Source organism: Hylobates moloch, unplaced genomic scaffold (genome assembly GCF_009828535.3).
Source record: "Hylobates moloch isolate HMO894 unplaced genomic scaffold, HMol_V3 SCAFFOLD_13, whole genome shotgun sequence".
In the NCBI taxonomy this organism is placed as follows: Eukaryota; Metazoa; Chordata; class Mammalia; order Primates; family Hylobatidae; genus Hylobates; species Hylobates moloch.
The window spans coordinates 93906005-93923945 of record NW_026652288.1 but is presented as its reverse complement, the minus strand read 5'-3'; the positions used below and the strand labels follow the sequence as shown (position 1 = coordinate 93923945).

The 17941-nt window shown below is 46.8% G+C and overlaps 1 protein-coding gene across 2 annotated transcripts in view; it reads right to left on the bottom strand.

The window, feature by feature from the left end:
- Positions 1 to 5261: 5261 nt before the first annotated feature.
- LOC116479913 (uncharacterized) overlaps positions 5262 to 17941 on the bottom strand; it is a 26443-nt gene continuing 13763 nt past the window's right edge. Inside the window, exons 2-3 of one of the 2 annotated variants that reach the window (XR_004251157.2) lie at positions 9261 to 9443; positions 5345 to 5856 (exon numbers count right to left, since the gene is read on the bottom strand). Coding sequence is in view for 1 of the 2 variants with exons in the window: in XM_032171808.2 (XP_032027699.1) it covers positions 5266 to 5856 (591 nt within the window). In the remaining variant the exon portion in view is untranslated. Of the gene's footprint in view, positions 5857 to 9260; positions 9444 to 17941 lie in introns of both variants that reach the window. The other variant, XM_032171808.2, reaches the window with a different exon arrangement.

The window sequence follows — 17941 nt, the reverse complement described above, 5'->3', positions numbered from 1 at the left end:
TGTGATCTGCCCACCTCGGCCTCCCAAAGTGCTGGGATTACAGGCGTGAGCCACTGCGGCCGGCCCACTTCATTTCTTCCTAACATCTTCACATAGATGGACAAAACAGGGGACAAAGTCTTAACAAAATGGTTTTGTAAACACGAACACTGACCAGTGACTATTTTAACAATATGATAAAAACAGTATTATAAAAGGAGAAAAAAAGGAGGTTAGAAAAAAAGAGTTACTGAGCTGGAAAATTGAGCTGAGAGACCCTTCTGGAATGCAGCATGCGGGAAGAAAAATATAAATACATTTAAGGGATATGAAAAATACATTCTAAAGTTCCAACATCCCTCTAATGGATGTTCCAGAAGAAGAAAACAGAATAGAGATAATTTTTTTAATGTTAAAGTTACAAAATAGAACAGTAAATAATATAATACTATGTTACCACCAATCAATACTGACAATTTATTGTTTTACTAAATTTACTAAATGTGCTTCAATTACTTTTTTTCTTTTTCTTGAGACAGAGTCTCACTCTGTCACCCAGGCTGGAGTGCAGTAGCATGATCTCGGCTCACTGCAACCTCCACCTCCCGGGATCAAGGGATTCTCATGCCTCAGCCTCCCAAGTAGCTGGGATTACAGGTGCCCACCACCATGCCCAGCTAAGTTTTGTGTTTTTAGTAGAGACAGGTTTCACCATGTTGGCCAGGCTGGTCTCGAACTCCAGACCTCAGGTGATCCTCCTGCCTCGGCCTTCCAAAGTGCTGGGATTACAGGCATGAGCCACTGTGCCCAGCTTAATTAATTTTTTAAAAGAAATAAAACATTACAGACAAGGCTAATGCTCTTACTGACCCCAATCTCCTCCCTTTCCCTTAGGGCAGCAACCACAGTCATAAATTTGCGTGTACTTTTCCAATACAATACACAATACAAGAATGTATATAATACATATGACGCCGTTGTATGTGGCTTTCAGTAATAACATACTGTATGTAGGGTTCTGCAACTAGCTATTTTCACTCAGCACTATAAGTTTTGGCTTTCTCCACATTTATAAAGAGCAAGTTAATTTCTGCACACTGCTGTAGAACATTTCACTGTACAACTAACTATACCACATTTTTATATAGTACTTTATTTATAGGCAGACTTAGGCAGTAGTTCCAAATTTTTACCATCATGAAACAATGAAACAATATAATATTAGTACATATCACCTTCTGCACATGGGCGAAGGTTTCTCCAAGTGTATATATAGAAAAATTACAAAATGATAGGATATGCACATTTCCTATTTTACTAGATTCTGCCAAATTACTCTTCTATTTATACTTCCACGAGCAGTATACAGCTCTTCCTATTTTCCCTCATCCTCACCAATACTTACTATTTTCAGACTTTTTAGCTTTTCCAATATGATAGGTGAGAAATTATACCTCACTATAATTTTAATTTGAGTGACTCTGATTTCTGCTAAGGCTGATTATCCTTCATGGTCTATCAGACATTTGGGACACTTTTTCTGTGAACTTCCTCTTTAAATTTTTTTTCTATTGCATTTATAGGATCTTTTCTCATACATAAGTTTTTAATTTTTATATAGTCAAATTTATCAACCTGAGAAGCTATATATATATATATATACTTTTTTTTTTTTTGAGACAGAGTCTTGCTTTGTCACCCAGGCTGGAGTGCAGTGGCCCCATCTTGGCTCACCACAAGCTCTGCCTCCCAGGTTCATGCCATTCTCTTGCTTCAGCCTCCCGAGTAGCTGAGACTACAGGCGCCTGCCACCACATCCAGCTAATTTTTTGTACTTTTAGTAGAGATGGGGTTTCACCGTGTTAGTCTCGATCTCCTGACCTCATGATCCACCCACCTCGGCCTCCCAAAGTGCTGCGATTACAGGCGTGAGCCACCACGCCCGGCCCGAGCAATATATTTTTTAAAGAATAGGTGAGTAGGCCAGGCGTGCTGGCTCAAGGCTGTGATCCCAACACTTTGGGAAGCCAAGAAAGGAGAATCCCTTGAGGCCAGAAGTTCAAGACAAGCCTGGGCAACACAGCAAGACCTCATCTCTACAAAACAAAACAACAACAAAAAAAAACGCTGGGTGCGGTGGCTTGTGCCTGTAGTCCCAGCTACTTGGGAGGCTGAGGTGGGAGGATTGCTTAAGCCTGGGAGGCTGAGGCTGCAGTGAGCCATGATGGCATCACTGCACTCCAGCCTGGGTGACAGAGTGAGACCCAGTCTCAGAAAACAAAAAGAATAAATGGATATTTCTCAAACCCAAAGAAAAATGCGAGTCTTTAGAATTGAGAGGGTGCATTGATGTTAAGCAGTATGAATGCAATAAATATCTATTAAGACACAGTGTAGTGAAATTTCAGAATATGATTGAGAGTTTTTTGTGTTTGAGGCACAGGTTGTGCTTGTTTTTGCAGTGAGGCCCAGAAGAGAGACAGTGAGCTCTCTGGGTACTGGGAAAATCTAGCAAGGGAACCAGGAGGGTCTTGAGCATTCACAGGTCTTGAGCTGTCGATCATGGCTACTTTACAACTCACCAGCCTCCTTGAGACATTCCTGGAAATAAAATTCTGGAGACTCATTATTCGGAGCATGGATGGAAAAATTTTGTTATTACTGCTGTTTTGTTTTGTTTAACACAATAACTAGCGATGGAGAGGTCGCAAAGCATTGTTTACATATTTGGATGAATCATTAGAAACTGCTATTTTTGCAGAGTAAAAAGTGGTTGACTGTTAGGGGTTTCCTAGGGTTCAACCTAATAGATAATTTTATTACATACTCTTAACCCTGTGAGATACACATTATTACTATCAACTGTTTTACAGATGACCAGCCAGTAGGGCAGAGAGCTTAAGTCTGTCCATGAGGCCACATGACTTCTAAGAGGCAGAAGCCAGCCTGCCTACTTCCATCTCTTGGCCTGATTCTTGGGTAGCACTGCCCCTGTCTGGAACAGAGAAAAAAACATGGCATGTTCTTCTCTCTCTCAGGATAGTATCCATCAGGGAGGTCATCTGACTTCTTTGTTTTTGTTTTTGAGATGGAGTTTTGCTCTGTTGCCCAGGCTGGAGTGCAATGGCGCGATCTTGGCTCACAGCAACCTCCGCCTCCCGGGTTCAAGTGATTCTCCTGCCTCAGCCTCCCGAGTAGCTAGGATTACAGGCTCCTGCAGCCATGGCTAATTTTTGTATTTTTAGTAGAGACAGGGTTTCACCATGTTGGCCACGCTGGTCTTGAGCTCCTGACCTCAGGTGATCTGCCCGCCTCAGCCTCCCAAAGTGCTGGGATTACAAGTGTGAGCCACCACACCCGGCCCATCTGACTTCGAGGGAAATTAGGCTCAAGATAATCAGTGGTAAGAAGTGGTGTTTGCTAAGAGAACTTGACCTTGATATTCAGACACACATCCTTCAAGGAATAATCTATGAGCTAGAGAAAGAGTAGTCTGTGCACCAAAGACCATCAGGTGAGTGGGGCAGCGAGACAAAGAGCTATTGCTGTGCGTGTCCCAGCTGCCAAGCTGCTGAGCCTTAAGTAACCAGTGTGCTATTTCTTTGCATCATAATTATTCCGAATGGGACACCCTCCCCAGCCTGGATGCCAATTGCAGCAGGCCTGAGATTTTTCTGCTCATGCTTAGAATAGTCTGTGGTTGCTTTTAGTTGCAAACACGGTCTCAAGGCAGAAATTGGAACTTAATGTGAGGTACTCACCAAAACTCTGAGCTTATTTTTACCTTGCATCCTTCTCTCTTCCCCCAGCTTGGGCCTGGCCAGCTGGGAACCTCCGGTGGAGACAATGGAGAGGGCTTGGTCTTCTCTCTCGTTCCACCTGGCCTCCCCGAGCCAGTTACCATAGAATTGGCTTCAGACTGTCTTGGCGGGCAGATGTTAAATTTTGCCTTTTTCATGGAGTGCTTTTACACCCCCTCCACTCAAGTTACCGGCTGAGTGCCAGCTCAGCCTTTCTCCCAAAGTCCTCTTTAATCTGTGGATGTGTCTCAAGTCCAATCTCATTTCAGGTGGTCATCTGAGACCCCATCCTCAGCCCCTGGGCATAAAGTTCCAACCTTCTCCCACTAGGATCCCTCTACGTAGACTCAAGACATGGAGTCCTTGCAGGCTGTCTCCACCATGGGACCTACGTCTGTTCAGAAGAAACTCTCCTGCCTCCCTAACCCAGAAAAAACTCTGAGGGTGCAGGCTGGTCCCAGTGAGGTGGCAGCAGCCCCACCAGAGCAGCTGGTGAGCCCTCCTGTCACCCTCCAGATTTCCCAGGTGAAACTAGACCCCAGGCCACCCCACTCCCCAGTTGTAGGAGTCTCATGTTAGGCTCTTTTTTTTTTTTCTTTTTTGAGAAGGAGTCTCACTCTGTCATCTGGGCTGGAGTGCAATGGCACAATTTCAGCTCATTGCAACCTCTGCCTCCTGGGTTCAAGCGGTTCTCCTGCCTCAGCCTCCTGGGTAGCTGGGATTACAGTTGTGAACCATCATGCCTGGCTGATTTTTGTATTTTTAGTAGAGACAGGGTTTCACCATGTTGGCCAGGCTGGTCTCGAACTCCTGACCTCATGATCTGTCCGGATCAGCCTCCCAAAGTGTTGGGATTACAGGCATGAGCCACCGCGCCCAGCCTCATGTTAGACTCTTAAAGAAGCTGCCCCACAGACACTCACCCTTACCAAGTGTGAGGTAAGGGAGCAGGAGCTCGCTTGTCCCCAGAATGGGACTCGCAGCACAGCTTTCTTCAAGGACATCCGCCATACGACATCCTCCCATCACCTCTCTGTCTACATTTTCAGAGTCTCAAAGTGGGAAAGGGGTTTCAAAGTCTTGAATCAGATCTTTTGGCATTTCCATAGAAAATCTTCCATAAGGTGACTCGGGCTCTCACTTTGGGTCTTCACATCTATGGTGCATATTAGTGTCTAGTGGAAATTTCAGTTTTAAGGCCCTATTCTATTTACATGCATTGACCTTTTTATCTTCATAAGCTCAGACAACATTTTCCATTTTTAAGATGAGAATAATTCATCTCTGAGGGCCCAGAGAGGTAAGGCCAAGGTTACCCAACTGGCCAGTGACGAAGCTGGGATTCCAACCAGGTCTATCTGGCATCCTCTGGGAGGTGCACACTCAAGCCCAAGAATCTGAGGACACATAGAGAAGTGCCTCTTACTTGAGGGCCCAGACCCTGGGTGACTAAGAGAGGCTCTGTGCTACTTAGAGCTGACCTATGTCAGCTCCTACGGCTTATCATTGCCCACTTCCCCACAGGACACGTTCTGGGACCTAGTTTCAGAGAGGGCGCTGGGAAGACGAGATTGATAATTCTACCCTTCTGGCAAGAGCCCCATCTGGATGTGACTTTCAGCTCAAAAGAGTGCGCCAGGACGGCTGACTCAACTGGTCTAGCATCCAAGCCAAACACTGGGAGGAAAGGGCTCAGTCCAGCCAAGACTGTGACTGCAGAAGAACGGGGCTCCTGCACTGGGATCCCAGCCATGCCCTCGCCTTGGTGTTTTCTCAGTCTGTGTGGGCCTCCTTTTCTCCATAACTTCTGCGAGCTATGGTAGCAAGGCATGCCAGGGCTTCCACAGGTGGCCCAGCGCCACACAGGAAGATGTTGAGAGGTGCGAGATGGAGCAACTGACTCAGCTGGTCCCCGCAAGAGGGGGAGGATGTGGCACTGGCCAGCTCCCAAGATGGGCTGGGTTTGGTCTCCAGGGAGGTCCAGTCTGGTGGGCATTTCCAACATAAGCAGTTGGGCAAGAAGCCAGGGTCCATCCACAATGGAATGGCCACCAAACATTCTGATGCACAGCAAACACTGAATGAAATAGAAAAAGATTTACAATACATCATTAAGTGAAGGGCCTGGACAGCAGGAGCCCATCTTCGTCAAAGCAGTGATCTTGCTTCTGGAGAACAGGCCTGAAAGGTAAAGGCGCAGGCTAGGTGCTTGGCTCCATCGATTCCTGTGGGTTCTTCCAAGGGTCAAAGAGGGTCCCAAGGCTGACCCACAGGTGTGGGGGCAGGACAAAGTCCAGCCCCTTCCCCTTCTTGGAGTCATAGCTACTCACCTCCATCTCTCCTATATCCTCTCTCAGGGACCTGCGGGCTGGTCTTCTACACGCTCTAAACACAAAGGGAGTCTTCAAACCCCACACCATTTTCCTCAGACAACTAGGCCACTCACTGGGCACCCATCTGCTAAATGCTCCCCTCAGTGATGCCAGAAGGCCCCACTCCCACCCCACCCCCAGCTTCTGGGTCTGTTTATTTCGACTCTTATCCTCTCCATCAGAAGGAAGGACTGACCTCTCTCTTTTATGCATATACATTCGCATATGGATTCTTAAAGAAAGTTCTGGAAGAGGCCTGGCATGGTGGCTCACGCCTGTAATCCCAGAACTTTGGGAGGCCGAGGCGGGTGGATCACCTGAGGTCAGGAGTTCGAGACCAGCCTGGCCAAAGTTGTGAAACCCCAACTCTACTAAAAATACAAAATTAGCCCGTGTGGTGGCGTGTGCCTGTAATCCCAGCTACTCGGGAGTCTGAGACAGGAGAATCACTTGAACTGGTCAGGTGGAGGCTTCAGTGAGCCAGGATCTTGCCACTGCACTCCAGCGTGCGTAAGACAGAGCGAGACTCTGTCTCAGAAAAAAAAAGTTCTGGAAAGAAACATAGCAAAATGTTAAGAGTGGTTGTGACAAGGGCTTGATATTAAAATACTCTTATTTTCTTTTATCACTACCTGTGTTTTCTACAATAAATGTGTTCCTTCTCTACGTTACCAAAGAAATCAAACCCATTGCCCTGAACTGCCTCAAATTCCTACTGCTTTCTCCCCCTCCCTCCCTGAAGTCCACAACCATCTCTGAACTCACATCCATCCCTCCCTCCAGAATCAGAGACTGAGGCAAACTCTCCATCTGTGTTCTCACTGCCTCTCGCCGTGTCCTTGCTCTACCTGCTATGTAAAACTCATCTCTGAATACATTGCAGAGTTGTCAGAAGTAAGACTTGTGAATTCTTCGTGTAGTACCTTATCAATATAAAGAGCTCGGCCGGGCACGGTGGCTCACGCCTGTAATCCCAGCACTTTGGGAGGCTGAGGTGGGTGGATCAACTGAGGTCAGGAGTTCAAGACCAGCCTGGCCAACATGGTGAAACCCCGTCTCTACTAAAAAAAAAATACAAAAATTAGCCGGGCATGGTGGTGTGCACCTGTAGTCCCAGCTACTTGGGAAGCTGAGGCAGAAAAATCGCTTGAACCCGGGAGGCAGAAGCTGCAGTGAGCCAAGATCACACCACTGTACTCCAGCCTGGGTGACAGAGTGAAACTTCATCTCAAAAAAAAAAAAGAAAAAAAAGAAAGAGCTCAATACATGGTAATGATGGTAATTACTTCACTTCTCAGTGCCTCAGTTTCCTCATCTGTAAAATGAGGTGATTATAGCAATTACCTCATAGGATTGTTAGAAAGAATAAATTAGGCTGGACGCGGTGGCTCACGCCTGTAATTCCAGCACTTTGGGAGGCTGAGGCGGGTAGATTGCTTGAGGTCAGGAGTTTGAGATCAGCCTGGCCAACATGGTGAAACCCTGTCTCTACTAAAAATACAAAAATTAAGCCAGGCACAGTGGCTCACGCCTGTAATCCCAGCACTTTCGGAGGCCGAGGTGGGCAGATCACCTGAGGTCAGGAGTTCCAGACCAGCCTGACCAACATGGAGAAACCCTGTCTCTACTAAAAATACAGTATCAGTCGGGTGTGGTGGTGCATGCCTGTAATCCCAGCTACTTGGGAGGCTGAAGCGGGAGAATCGCTTGAACCCGGGAGGCGGAGGTTGCGGTGAGCCGAGATGATGCCATTGCACTCCAGTATGGGCAACAACAGTGAAGCCTCCGTCTCAAAAAAAATTAATAATAATACAAAAATTAGTCAGGCGTGGTGGCAGGCACCTGTAATCCCAGCTACTCGGGAGGCTGAGGCACAAGAATCCCTTGAACCTTGGAGGCAGAGGTTGCAGTGAGCTGAGATTGAACCACTGCACTCCAGCCTGGGCAACAGAGCAAGATTCTGTCTAAAAATAAAAAAAGATTAAATGAGCCAAATGTATGTTAAGTACTTAGAAAAGCTCTCAGCGCATAGTAGGGGCTCTGTAAGTGTTTGCTAGCACCAGTATTAGCAGGACTAATCAGTATTGCTGGTATTTGTACATTCTTCCATTTCCTCCAAAACCTCATTCATCCATTATCTCCCCTTTCTCCCACAATTTTTTATTTTAGAGATAAGGGTCTCACTGTGTTGCCCAGGTTGGTCCTGATCTCCTGGCCTCAAGTGATTCTCCTGGTTTGGCCTCACAAAGTGCTGGGATTACAGGCATGAGCCACCATACCTGGCCTCTCCCACAATTAAATCTGTCTTCAGATTCCTTCTCTTAGTTTATTGAGTCAACTATCTCCTATTCCGCAAATCCACCCCATCATCTCATTGGCCAACCTCTCTCCACCCCTCAAGGCCAGGCATCTGAAAAAAAGTGGGTTTCGAGATTCAGTCTTGTGCATTTACTTACATTTAGTTCACCACCACTGATGACACAGCACGACCTGTTTCTCCTCCCACTTCTCTAATGAAACTCTTCCAGCAAAGGTCACAAGTGACCGCCGTTTGCCAAATTCAAAGGACACTTTTCAGTTTTTGTATTTCTTGATCTTTTTTCCTTATCTGACCCCACTGAACTCACTCTCTCCTGAAGCTTTCTTTCCTTGCCTCTCCTGTTCTTCTCCTACTTCTTTGGATTCTCATCTCAGCCTCCTCACCTGAGTTATTTCCCTCTGCCCGGTCCTTACATGTTGATGCTCCCCACAACTCTGTCAGCAGCCTCCTCCTCTCCTCATCCTCCCCACTCTCCCTGGAGAAGCTTATGGATTACCATGCTACTTATCACCTTTCTCCTATAACAATAGAGTTGCCGTTTCTAGCCCCAGCTTCTCTCCCAAGCGCTAGACCTACATATCCTAGTACAAGCTGGATGTTTACACCTGGAGGTCTCACAGCCCTGTCTAAAATTAGACAGCACTTATCCTCCTAAACCTGCATGTCCTTCTGGGGTCCCTACCTAGGTGGCGATGCCATCAACACCATCCTTCTACTGGGAGGCTCACAAAACATCCTAGACTTCTCCCTCTAATCATGCCTGAAGTCCAGCTGAGCTAATTTCCCTACCTTTGCTCAAACCCATCTGCTTCTTTCCATACAAGTCCATGTCAGATGCAGGCAGTCAAAGAATTGTCTCAAAGTTCATATCCATCCTCCTCCTTTCCTTCTTCTTGTGCATTTCCCTCTTTCTCCATTCACTCAGTCAGTCAGTCAACAAACACAGGTTGAACATATATACCATGCTAGGCCCTAGAAATATAAAGAGGAAAAAAAGACAATGCCCCTAAGGTCAGGGAGTTCACAGTATAGCAGGACAGGGATGCCAAGAACCCTAGAATCATGAAATTTGCACACACGAGGAGCTCAGAGGCCATTCTTTCTTAACTAAGTTACATAAATCTGGATTGTTATTCCTTCTACAATATTTCAAACAAAAATGTAAAGACACTAACGTATCTGACATCCAAGCACCCAACACCCAGCTCTATGGAATTCTGACATTTATCTTTCTCTTGTATGTTTATACTATATAAAATATATGTAACTACACATCCATCATGTTTTCAAACTATATATAAAATGTATCACATTCTGCATGTCATTTTACAAAGTGATTTTTTGCTCAACGTTATCTTTTTGAGGTTAGCCACATTTAGATTTCTTCCTTTCCAATTCTTATACCTATTTTTCTTATATTATTGCATAGGCTAAGTTCTCCAATGTGGAAAAGACATGATGAGAGTAGCCATCCTTGTTTTACTCCTGACTTTAAAAGAATGCTTCTGGGCTGGGTGTGGTGGCTCACACCTGTAAACCCAGCACTTCAGAAGGCCAAGGCAGGCAGATCACTTGAGGTCAGGAGTTCAAGACCAGCCTGGCCAATGTGGTGAAACCCCATCTCTACTAAAAATACAAAAATTAGCCAGGTGTGGTGGTGGGTGCCTGTGGTCTCAGCTACTCCAGGAGGCTGAGGCAGGAGAATCACTTGAACCTAGGAGGCAAAAGTTACAGTGAGCTGAGATCACGCCACTGCACTCCAGCCTCGGCAACACAGCAAGACTACATCTCAAAAAAAAAAAAAAAAAAAAAGATTTGTGCCATGTGAGTTTGTTTGCTGGTGACTTTTGGTAGATAACCTTTATCATGTTCAGAAAGCTTCCTTTTATTCCAAATTTGGTTAAGTTTTACCATGAATGGATATAATTTTTTATCAAACGAATTTTCTGCATCTATTAAGATGATCAATATTTTCTCCTTTAATTTTTTAATATGGTGAGTAGTATTCATAAATTAAGTTAAACATTCTTACATTCTAGTATTAAACTCTAAAAATAGGCTAGTTAATTCATTTTGCTCATATTTTATTTATGACTTTGGTATTTATGTTCATAAGTGAGTGTATCAGTTCTCTATTACTATTGAAATAACAATAACTGATTGAAACAACAATAAAATATGCTGGGAGTGGTGACGCATACCTCTAGTCCCAGCTACTCAGGTGGCTGAGGCGGGAGGATCACTTGCACCCAGGAGGTCAAGGCTGCAGTGAGCCACGATCATGCCACTGCACTCCAGCCTGGGCGACAGAGCGAGATTCTATCTCAAAAATAATAACAATAATAATAAACTGGTGGAAGCTGCAATGTTTGTCGTCACTTAAGCTGAGATGTCACACACCATTATTTTCTGCACCACCTTACCGGTTACACAGATCAGCTCTATTCATTGTGGAAAGGTGACGCAAGGGCATGAGCACCAGGAGGTGAGGATCACTGGGGCCAGACCAGAAGCTGGCTCCCACATAAGCCCTGCAGAGTTATTTGAGTTCTAAAAACATGTGTATGTATATCTTTAATAAAAATGAGAAGTTTAAATGAGTTTTTGGCCAGTCATGGTGGCTCACGCCTGTAAATCCCAGCACTTTGGGAGGCTGAGGCGAGTGGATCGCCTGAGGTCAGGAGTTCAAGACCAGCCTGACAAACATGGTGAAACCCCGTCTCTACTAAAAATGCGAAAATTAGGCCAGGCATGGTGGCTCACGCCTGTAATCTCAGCACTTTGGGAGGCCAAAGCAGGCAGATCACAAGGTCAGGAGTTTGAGACCATCCTGGCCAACATGGTGAAACCCCGTCTGTACTAAAAGTACAAAAATTAGCTGGGCGTGGTGGTGCATGCCTATAGTCCCAGCTACTCAGGAGGCTGAGACAGGAGAATTCCTTGAACCCAGGATGCAGAGTTGCAGTGAGCCGAGATAGCGCCACTGCACTCCAGCCTGGGGACACCGCAAGACTCCGTCTCAAAAAAAAAAGCAAAAATTAGCCAGGCCTGTCCCAGCTACTCAGGAGGCAGAGGCATGAGACTAGCTTGAACTCGGGAGGCAGAGGTTGCAGGGAGCCGAGATCACACCACTGCACTCCAGCCTGGGTGACAGAGACTTGGTCTCAAAAATAAATAAATAAATAATAAAGGAGTTTCTGTTGTAGTCAATGCTCATTTAAATTTATCAACGTTTTATCTATTTCTATGCTTAACAGTGTTTCATGTGCTCTCCCCTTTTTTTCTAGTTCATTTTTCTTCCTAAAGTGTATATCCTATAATAATTCTTTCAATGAGGGGCTGCGCTTTACATGTATTGAAATGACCCCTTTTGTCTTAAATTTCCACTGTAAGTTAGCTGGGTATAAAAATCCAATTGGCACTTTGAAGAGACTATTCCCTCATCCCCAGCCTCAGTCTTTGCTGAGGTCCAGAAGTTACTTTTTAAGTAATCTGTCTTTTTCTCAGGTCTATTGTAAGGTTTTATTCTCTTTGCCCTTGATGTTCTGCAATTTCCCCAAGGAAATTTCTCAGGTACTATTTCCTCATATATTTTTCACTGCCATTCCCTTTATTCTCTTCCTCTGAAACTCCTATTATACATAGTCCTTCATGCAAGCTGTCCTTCATATCTCATAACTGCTTTTATATTTTTAATCTTTGTGTATTGTATTCATGTTAATTCCTAAGTAATGTCTTCTAACTCACTAATTCTCTTTTTGTGTCATTTATTCTGTCTACTGAGCTTTTTTTTAATGAACAAACTTTTTATTTCTAAGATTTCTGATTCATTCTTTTCACATCTACTTGTTCTTGTTTCATTTTGATCTGCCTTCATTTATGTCCTGTTAATTTCCAATGGATATTAAAGCCTTCATTTGCCATTTTTGGCATCCTAAACATTTTTAATTCTTTGTAAGACTTTCACAAAATTAATTTAATCTGCAGTGAATTCATATTCCACATGGTGATTTGACTGTTTTTCTTTCTTGCTGTTTTTTTTTTTTTTCTAAAGATGGGGTTTCACTATGTTGTTCAGGCTGGTCTTGAACTCCTGACCTCAGGTGATCCTCCCACCTCGGCCTCCCAAAGTGCTGGGAATACAGGAATGAGCCACCACACCCGGCCTTGTTGACTGTTTTTCTTACCATTGTTTCTCATCTATTTTGGCTTATAACTTTACAGTGAGTTGGAGGATTTTCCACCTTGTTTTTACATCTGTTTTTCACTCTGTCTCCAAGTATCCTGAGCTAGGACCTCAGGCCCAGTTGAGAACCAGGTCTTACAATAGCATTGCAGGGCTCCACTCTGTTGTGGCATGAGGACATCACAGCTACAAGCACGTAGCCAGAGGGTGGCTTGTCTCAGCATCTAGTCAAGAATCTGTCCTCATCTTCCCACAACTCAAGCCCCAAGCTATTTGTGGACAGCTGGCTTCCCCACTCCACCCCCGCCACCCCCGATTCTTTTCACAAGCAGAGGGAACCTTCCCCGAGCCCTGGCTTCCAGACACCTGGCTGTTGGCCCCTTTGTAGCATGGAGCACTTTAACTCCCTTACCAGGAGCTCTGCGTCTGGCAGCTACTGCTATTTCCAGACCCCGAGGCCAGCAGGCCCCCAGCCCCACTCACCAATTTGCATTTCTGGTCTGCTTCTGGTACACAGAGACAGCCATTTTGGTTGGGGCCCAACTATGTCCTTTCGTTCATCATTTTTTCTGTTTTATTCCTGATTGCTGTGTGTTTGGAACAGAGAGAGGAGGCCACAGCGTGAGCCCACTCTGCCGTCTTGGCTGGAAGTCCAGCACTGAATTGTGAGGCTGCCGTACCTGTAGAAAGTCCCATGTCTGCTTTCATTCAGGTAAAAGAGGAGAGATGGTTTCATTAAAACCCAGTAGGCTTTTTTTTTTTTTTAAAGATGGAGTTTCACTCTGTTGCCCAGGCTGGAGTGCAGTGGTGCAACCTCGGCTCACTGCAGCCTCCACCTCCCAGGTTCAAGCGATTCTCCTGCCTCAGCCTCCCAAGTAGCTATGACAACAGGCATGCGCCACTACACCCAGCTAAGTTTTGTATTTTTAATAGAGAGAGGGTCTCACCATGTTGGCCACGCTGGTCTTGAATTCCTGACCTCAAATGATTTGCCCACCTTGGCCTCCCAAAGTGCTGAGATTACAGGTGTGAGCCACTGTCCCCAGCCCACTCAGGGGCTTTTACGCTTCACTATGAATTTCCTCTCAGGATAACAGACTGAGCCCGTGTGTTCCCCAGTCACACATACACACACACACACACTGAGGGTTATTCTTTGAAAGGGGAGGCCACATCTGAGCGTGGTGGCTCACGCCTGTAATCTCAGCACTTTGGGAGGCCGAGGTGGGTGGATCACCTGAGGTCAGCAGTTCAAGACCAGCCTGGCCAACATGGTGAAACCCCATCTCTACTAAAAATACAAAAATTAGCTGGGCGTGGTGGTGCGCACCTGTAATCCCAGCTACTCAGGAGGCTGAGGCAGGAGAATCGCTTGAACCTGGGAGGCAGAGGTTGCAGTGAGCCGAGACTGTGCCATTGCACTCTAGCCTGGGCAACAGAGTGAGACTCCATCTCAAAAAAAAAAAAAAAAAAAAAGAAGGAAAGAAAGAAAGAAAAGAAAGAGGCAGCCACGTGATGCAGACAAGGCCTGATCGCAACCACTCCTCCCTCCTCAGAGCAGAGCTGGGCCTGCAGGTAACCGTGGATAGCGGCTGGTGCTGGGTACCTTGGAAGGCACGTGTGGGGTGAGGCTCCTCTGCAAACCGTTCCCAGGGGAGCGCCTCCCCCTGGTGGCCATCAGAGGAAGCGGCGGTGCTCTCTGCCAAGGACAAGGCCGCAAGGAGTGAAGATTTTCCATACACAGCCAATCGTGCAGATCTGAGACCTGTGGTCATGGCACCGGCAGCCTAAAGGTCCCACTTAAACAGGGCCCAGGGCGGAATTCTCTCTACGATCTCCCCTGCTGTGCCGGGACACAGCCCACTCTGCTCAGGACTGTGTAGAGGCGGCTCCCTCCTGCCTGGCCCTTCTGAGCCTCAGAACACTGACTCCAGAGACCACTGGGTCCATAGATTCTTTGGATGGATTTTTAAACTTGAATGTCCAGACCCTTCTTGAGGCCACACAGAGGACTGAGGGAGGGCAGTCTGTGCAGGGGTCCAGGACGTGGGTTTGAGGATTAGATAGATAGACCTGAGTCCAAATCCCATTTGCCACTCATTAGCTGTGTGTCTCTAGGCAAGTTACTTAACCTTTTTGTGCCTCTGTTTCTTCATCTGTAAAATAAAGATAATAATTGTATACACCTTAAGGGGTTGCTGTGAGAATAGAGCCAGATAACCAGGTCCCTCCTCCCTCTCCGCCCCCAGCCCATGGCCCGTTTTGGTGGTGCTTGGGCTCTTACTGCCTCTTCCTCTGCCCTTCCTGAAACCTGTGGGCTTCCATCAGCCTCCTCTGGGCCTTGGTGGGGAGGGATGGGGTCATTGTTTTTTTTTTTTTGAGACAGAGTCTGTCACCCAAGCTGGAATGCGGTGGTGCGATCTTGGCTTGCTGCAATCTCTGCCTCCTGGGTTCAAGCGATTCTCCCATGTCAGCCTCCTGAGTAGCTGGGACTACAGGCGTGTGCCACTATGCCCAGCTAATTTTTGTATTTTTAGTAAAGGTGGGATTTCACCATGTTGGCCAGGCTGGTCTTGAACTCCTGACCTCAGGTGATCCGCCTGCCTTGGCCTCCCAAAGTGCTGGGATTACATGCGTGAAACACCGCTCCTGGCTGGGGGCATTTTTTGAGGAGGAGCCAGGCCCAGATGGAGTCACACTGCAGAGGCCCCACATGGGGGCCAAAGTCCTCAGGCCCTGAAGGTGTCCCTGAGAATCACAAACTCACAAACATACCCTCTGGTTGCTGGGGCCTGGGCTTCTCCTGTTGAACTATTTCCCACCCAGTGGCCCACAGGTCCTATACTCTCAGGGAACACACACAGAATTCTGGAGCCCCTGCCAGAGGCACAGTTCACACAGCAGAGCTGGGCCTGCAGCTGGTCTGTCAGTCACACTAAAGTTATGGGGCACCTGCTCTGTATTTAGCACTGGGGATTCTAAGGGAAGGGATGTGTCTCTGCCTTCAAGGCATTTGCAGCACAGTGGGGAGACTGGCTGCAGAGCACCCTGACATGACTCACAGGAGCCGCTCTAGTGAGACTCTGCAGGCACAGCCCGGGCCCAGATCAGGGTCCACCCAGGAGAGTCAGGGACGGTGCCCAGAATAGGGTCTTCTGTCTGGGCACTTGAATGTGGAGTAAGAGTTTGCCAGGCGGACAGACTTTATCGATTCATTCAATACATTTTCATTCCACACCTGCCACCCTCCCCGCAGCTGCTGTTCTATGCACTAAGGATTCAGTGGTGAAGAAGAGTAAGGCAGTTCTTGCTGTCCAGGCCTTGGCCTGGCACTCACTGCAGGCCCATGGTGCTCTCCTGTTGAACATAAACAGTTTCACAGAACATCAACATCAGACAAGGCCACTCTGTGGCTGTGATGGAACTAGACAGAAACAAGCCCAAACCCTACAATTTCTTTCTGACACCTCCTCACTGATACGCCCACAGTGCCCCATGGCGTGCGTTCCCCTTCACTGCAACCAGCAATAAACCCCAAGTGCTCCACTACAGGTGGGATCCTGGTGGTCTTCGGGTGGAGGGCAATTGACAGTGATCGCCGAGAGGTAGGATTTGAGTGGAAATGTGGAGATTGAATGAAATGAAGGGCAAGCCATGTGGAAATGTCGGGGCGGAGCATTCCAGGCAGACAGAGCAGTCATGGTAAAAGCTCTGAGGATGGAATATGACAGGCAGATTTGAAACCTGCAAATATGCCAACCTAGCCGGAGTAGAAAAGGCAGAGTAGGTATTCCAGGCAGAGGGAATAGACTGTGAAAACCTAATGTGAAGGAAAGTAGGTCCCTGCTGACACGTATGGATAGTTCTGTGCGGTTGAAATAGAAAGCTAGGCCAGGCGTGGTGGCTCACGCCTATAATCCCAGCACTTTGGGAGGCCGAGGCAGGCAGATCACCTGAGGTCAGGAACTCGAGACCAGCCTGACCAATATGGTAAAACCCTGTCTCTACTAAAAACACAAAAATTGGCTGAGCATGGTGGCAGGCGCCTGTAGTCCCAGCTACTTGGGAGGCTGAGACAAGAGAATTGCTTGAACCCAGGAGGCGGAGGTTGCAGTGAGCCGAGATAGTGCCACTGCACTCCAGCCTGGGCGACAGAGAGAGACTCCATCTCAAAAAAACAACAACAACAAAAAAAAAAACCAGAAAGCTAATGTCATTTGTTTTGGAGAAGAGGGATGAGTACACAGGAAATACGCAATTAAGAGCCTTCACTGCCTTTCATCAGAGATTCTTAGCAAAATCACCACGGACCCAAATGCTCTGCCGGAGCCACCCATGATAGCGTTTTCCTCTGATGTGGTGATAGAGTGAGCTGATCGACATGTTTTGAGCAAGGCCTACCGAAGGGAAACGCACTTGTTCGGGACAATTCCTTCATGTTATCACTAAGAGGGAAGGGAAAATAGATGGCAGTGCCTCTCACTTTCGGGTGACCCCGCCCGCTCACCCCACGGTTTTGCATCTTCATGATCCATCTAGGGGAAAGCCTGCCCCTTTGGTTTACGTCTAATAGGATTACCTAGGCCAAGTATTTGTGTGGTCCGATGTGATTTAGTAGTGAGAGAGATTGAATACATTTCATCACCAGCTGCAATTTATGCCCCGGAAAGAATACAAAAAAGAGTCTGCCTTCCAGTTACTGGCAACATAAACTGGAAATTCCCTGCAGAGGCTCAAGGCTGCAGGTGTGAAGGAAGACACACACATACACACAGACGCACCAGACACACACACACACATATACACACACACCACACACACGCCACACACACATACACCACACACACATACATATACACACACACCACACACACATACATATACACACACACCACACACACCACACACACACACATGCCACACACACATGCCACACACACCACACACACATACATATACACACACACCACACACACACACCCATGCCACACACACACGCCACACACACATACACACCCATGCCACACACACGCCACACACACATACATATACACACACATGCCACACACACATATACACACACCACACACACACCACACACACACATACACACACACCACACACACACACATGCCACACACACACCACACACACATACACACACACGCATGCCACACACACACCACACACACACACCACACACACACACACCACACACATACACACACGCCACACACACACACGCCACACACACACATACACACAGACACACACACACACACAC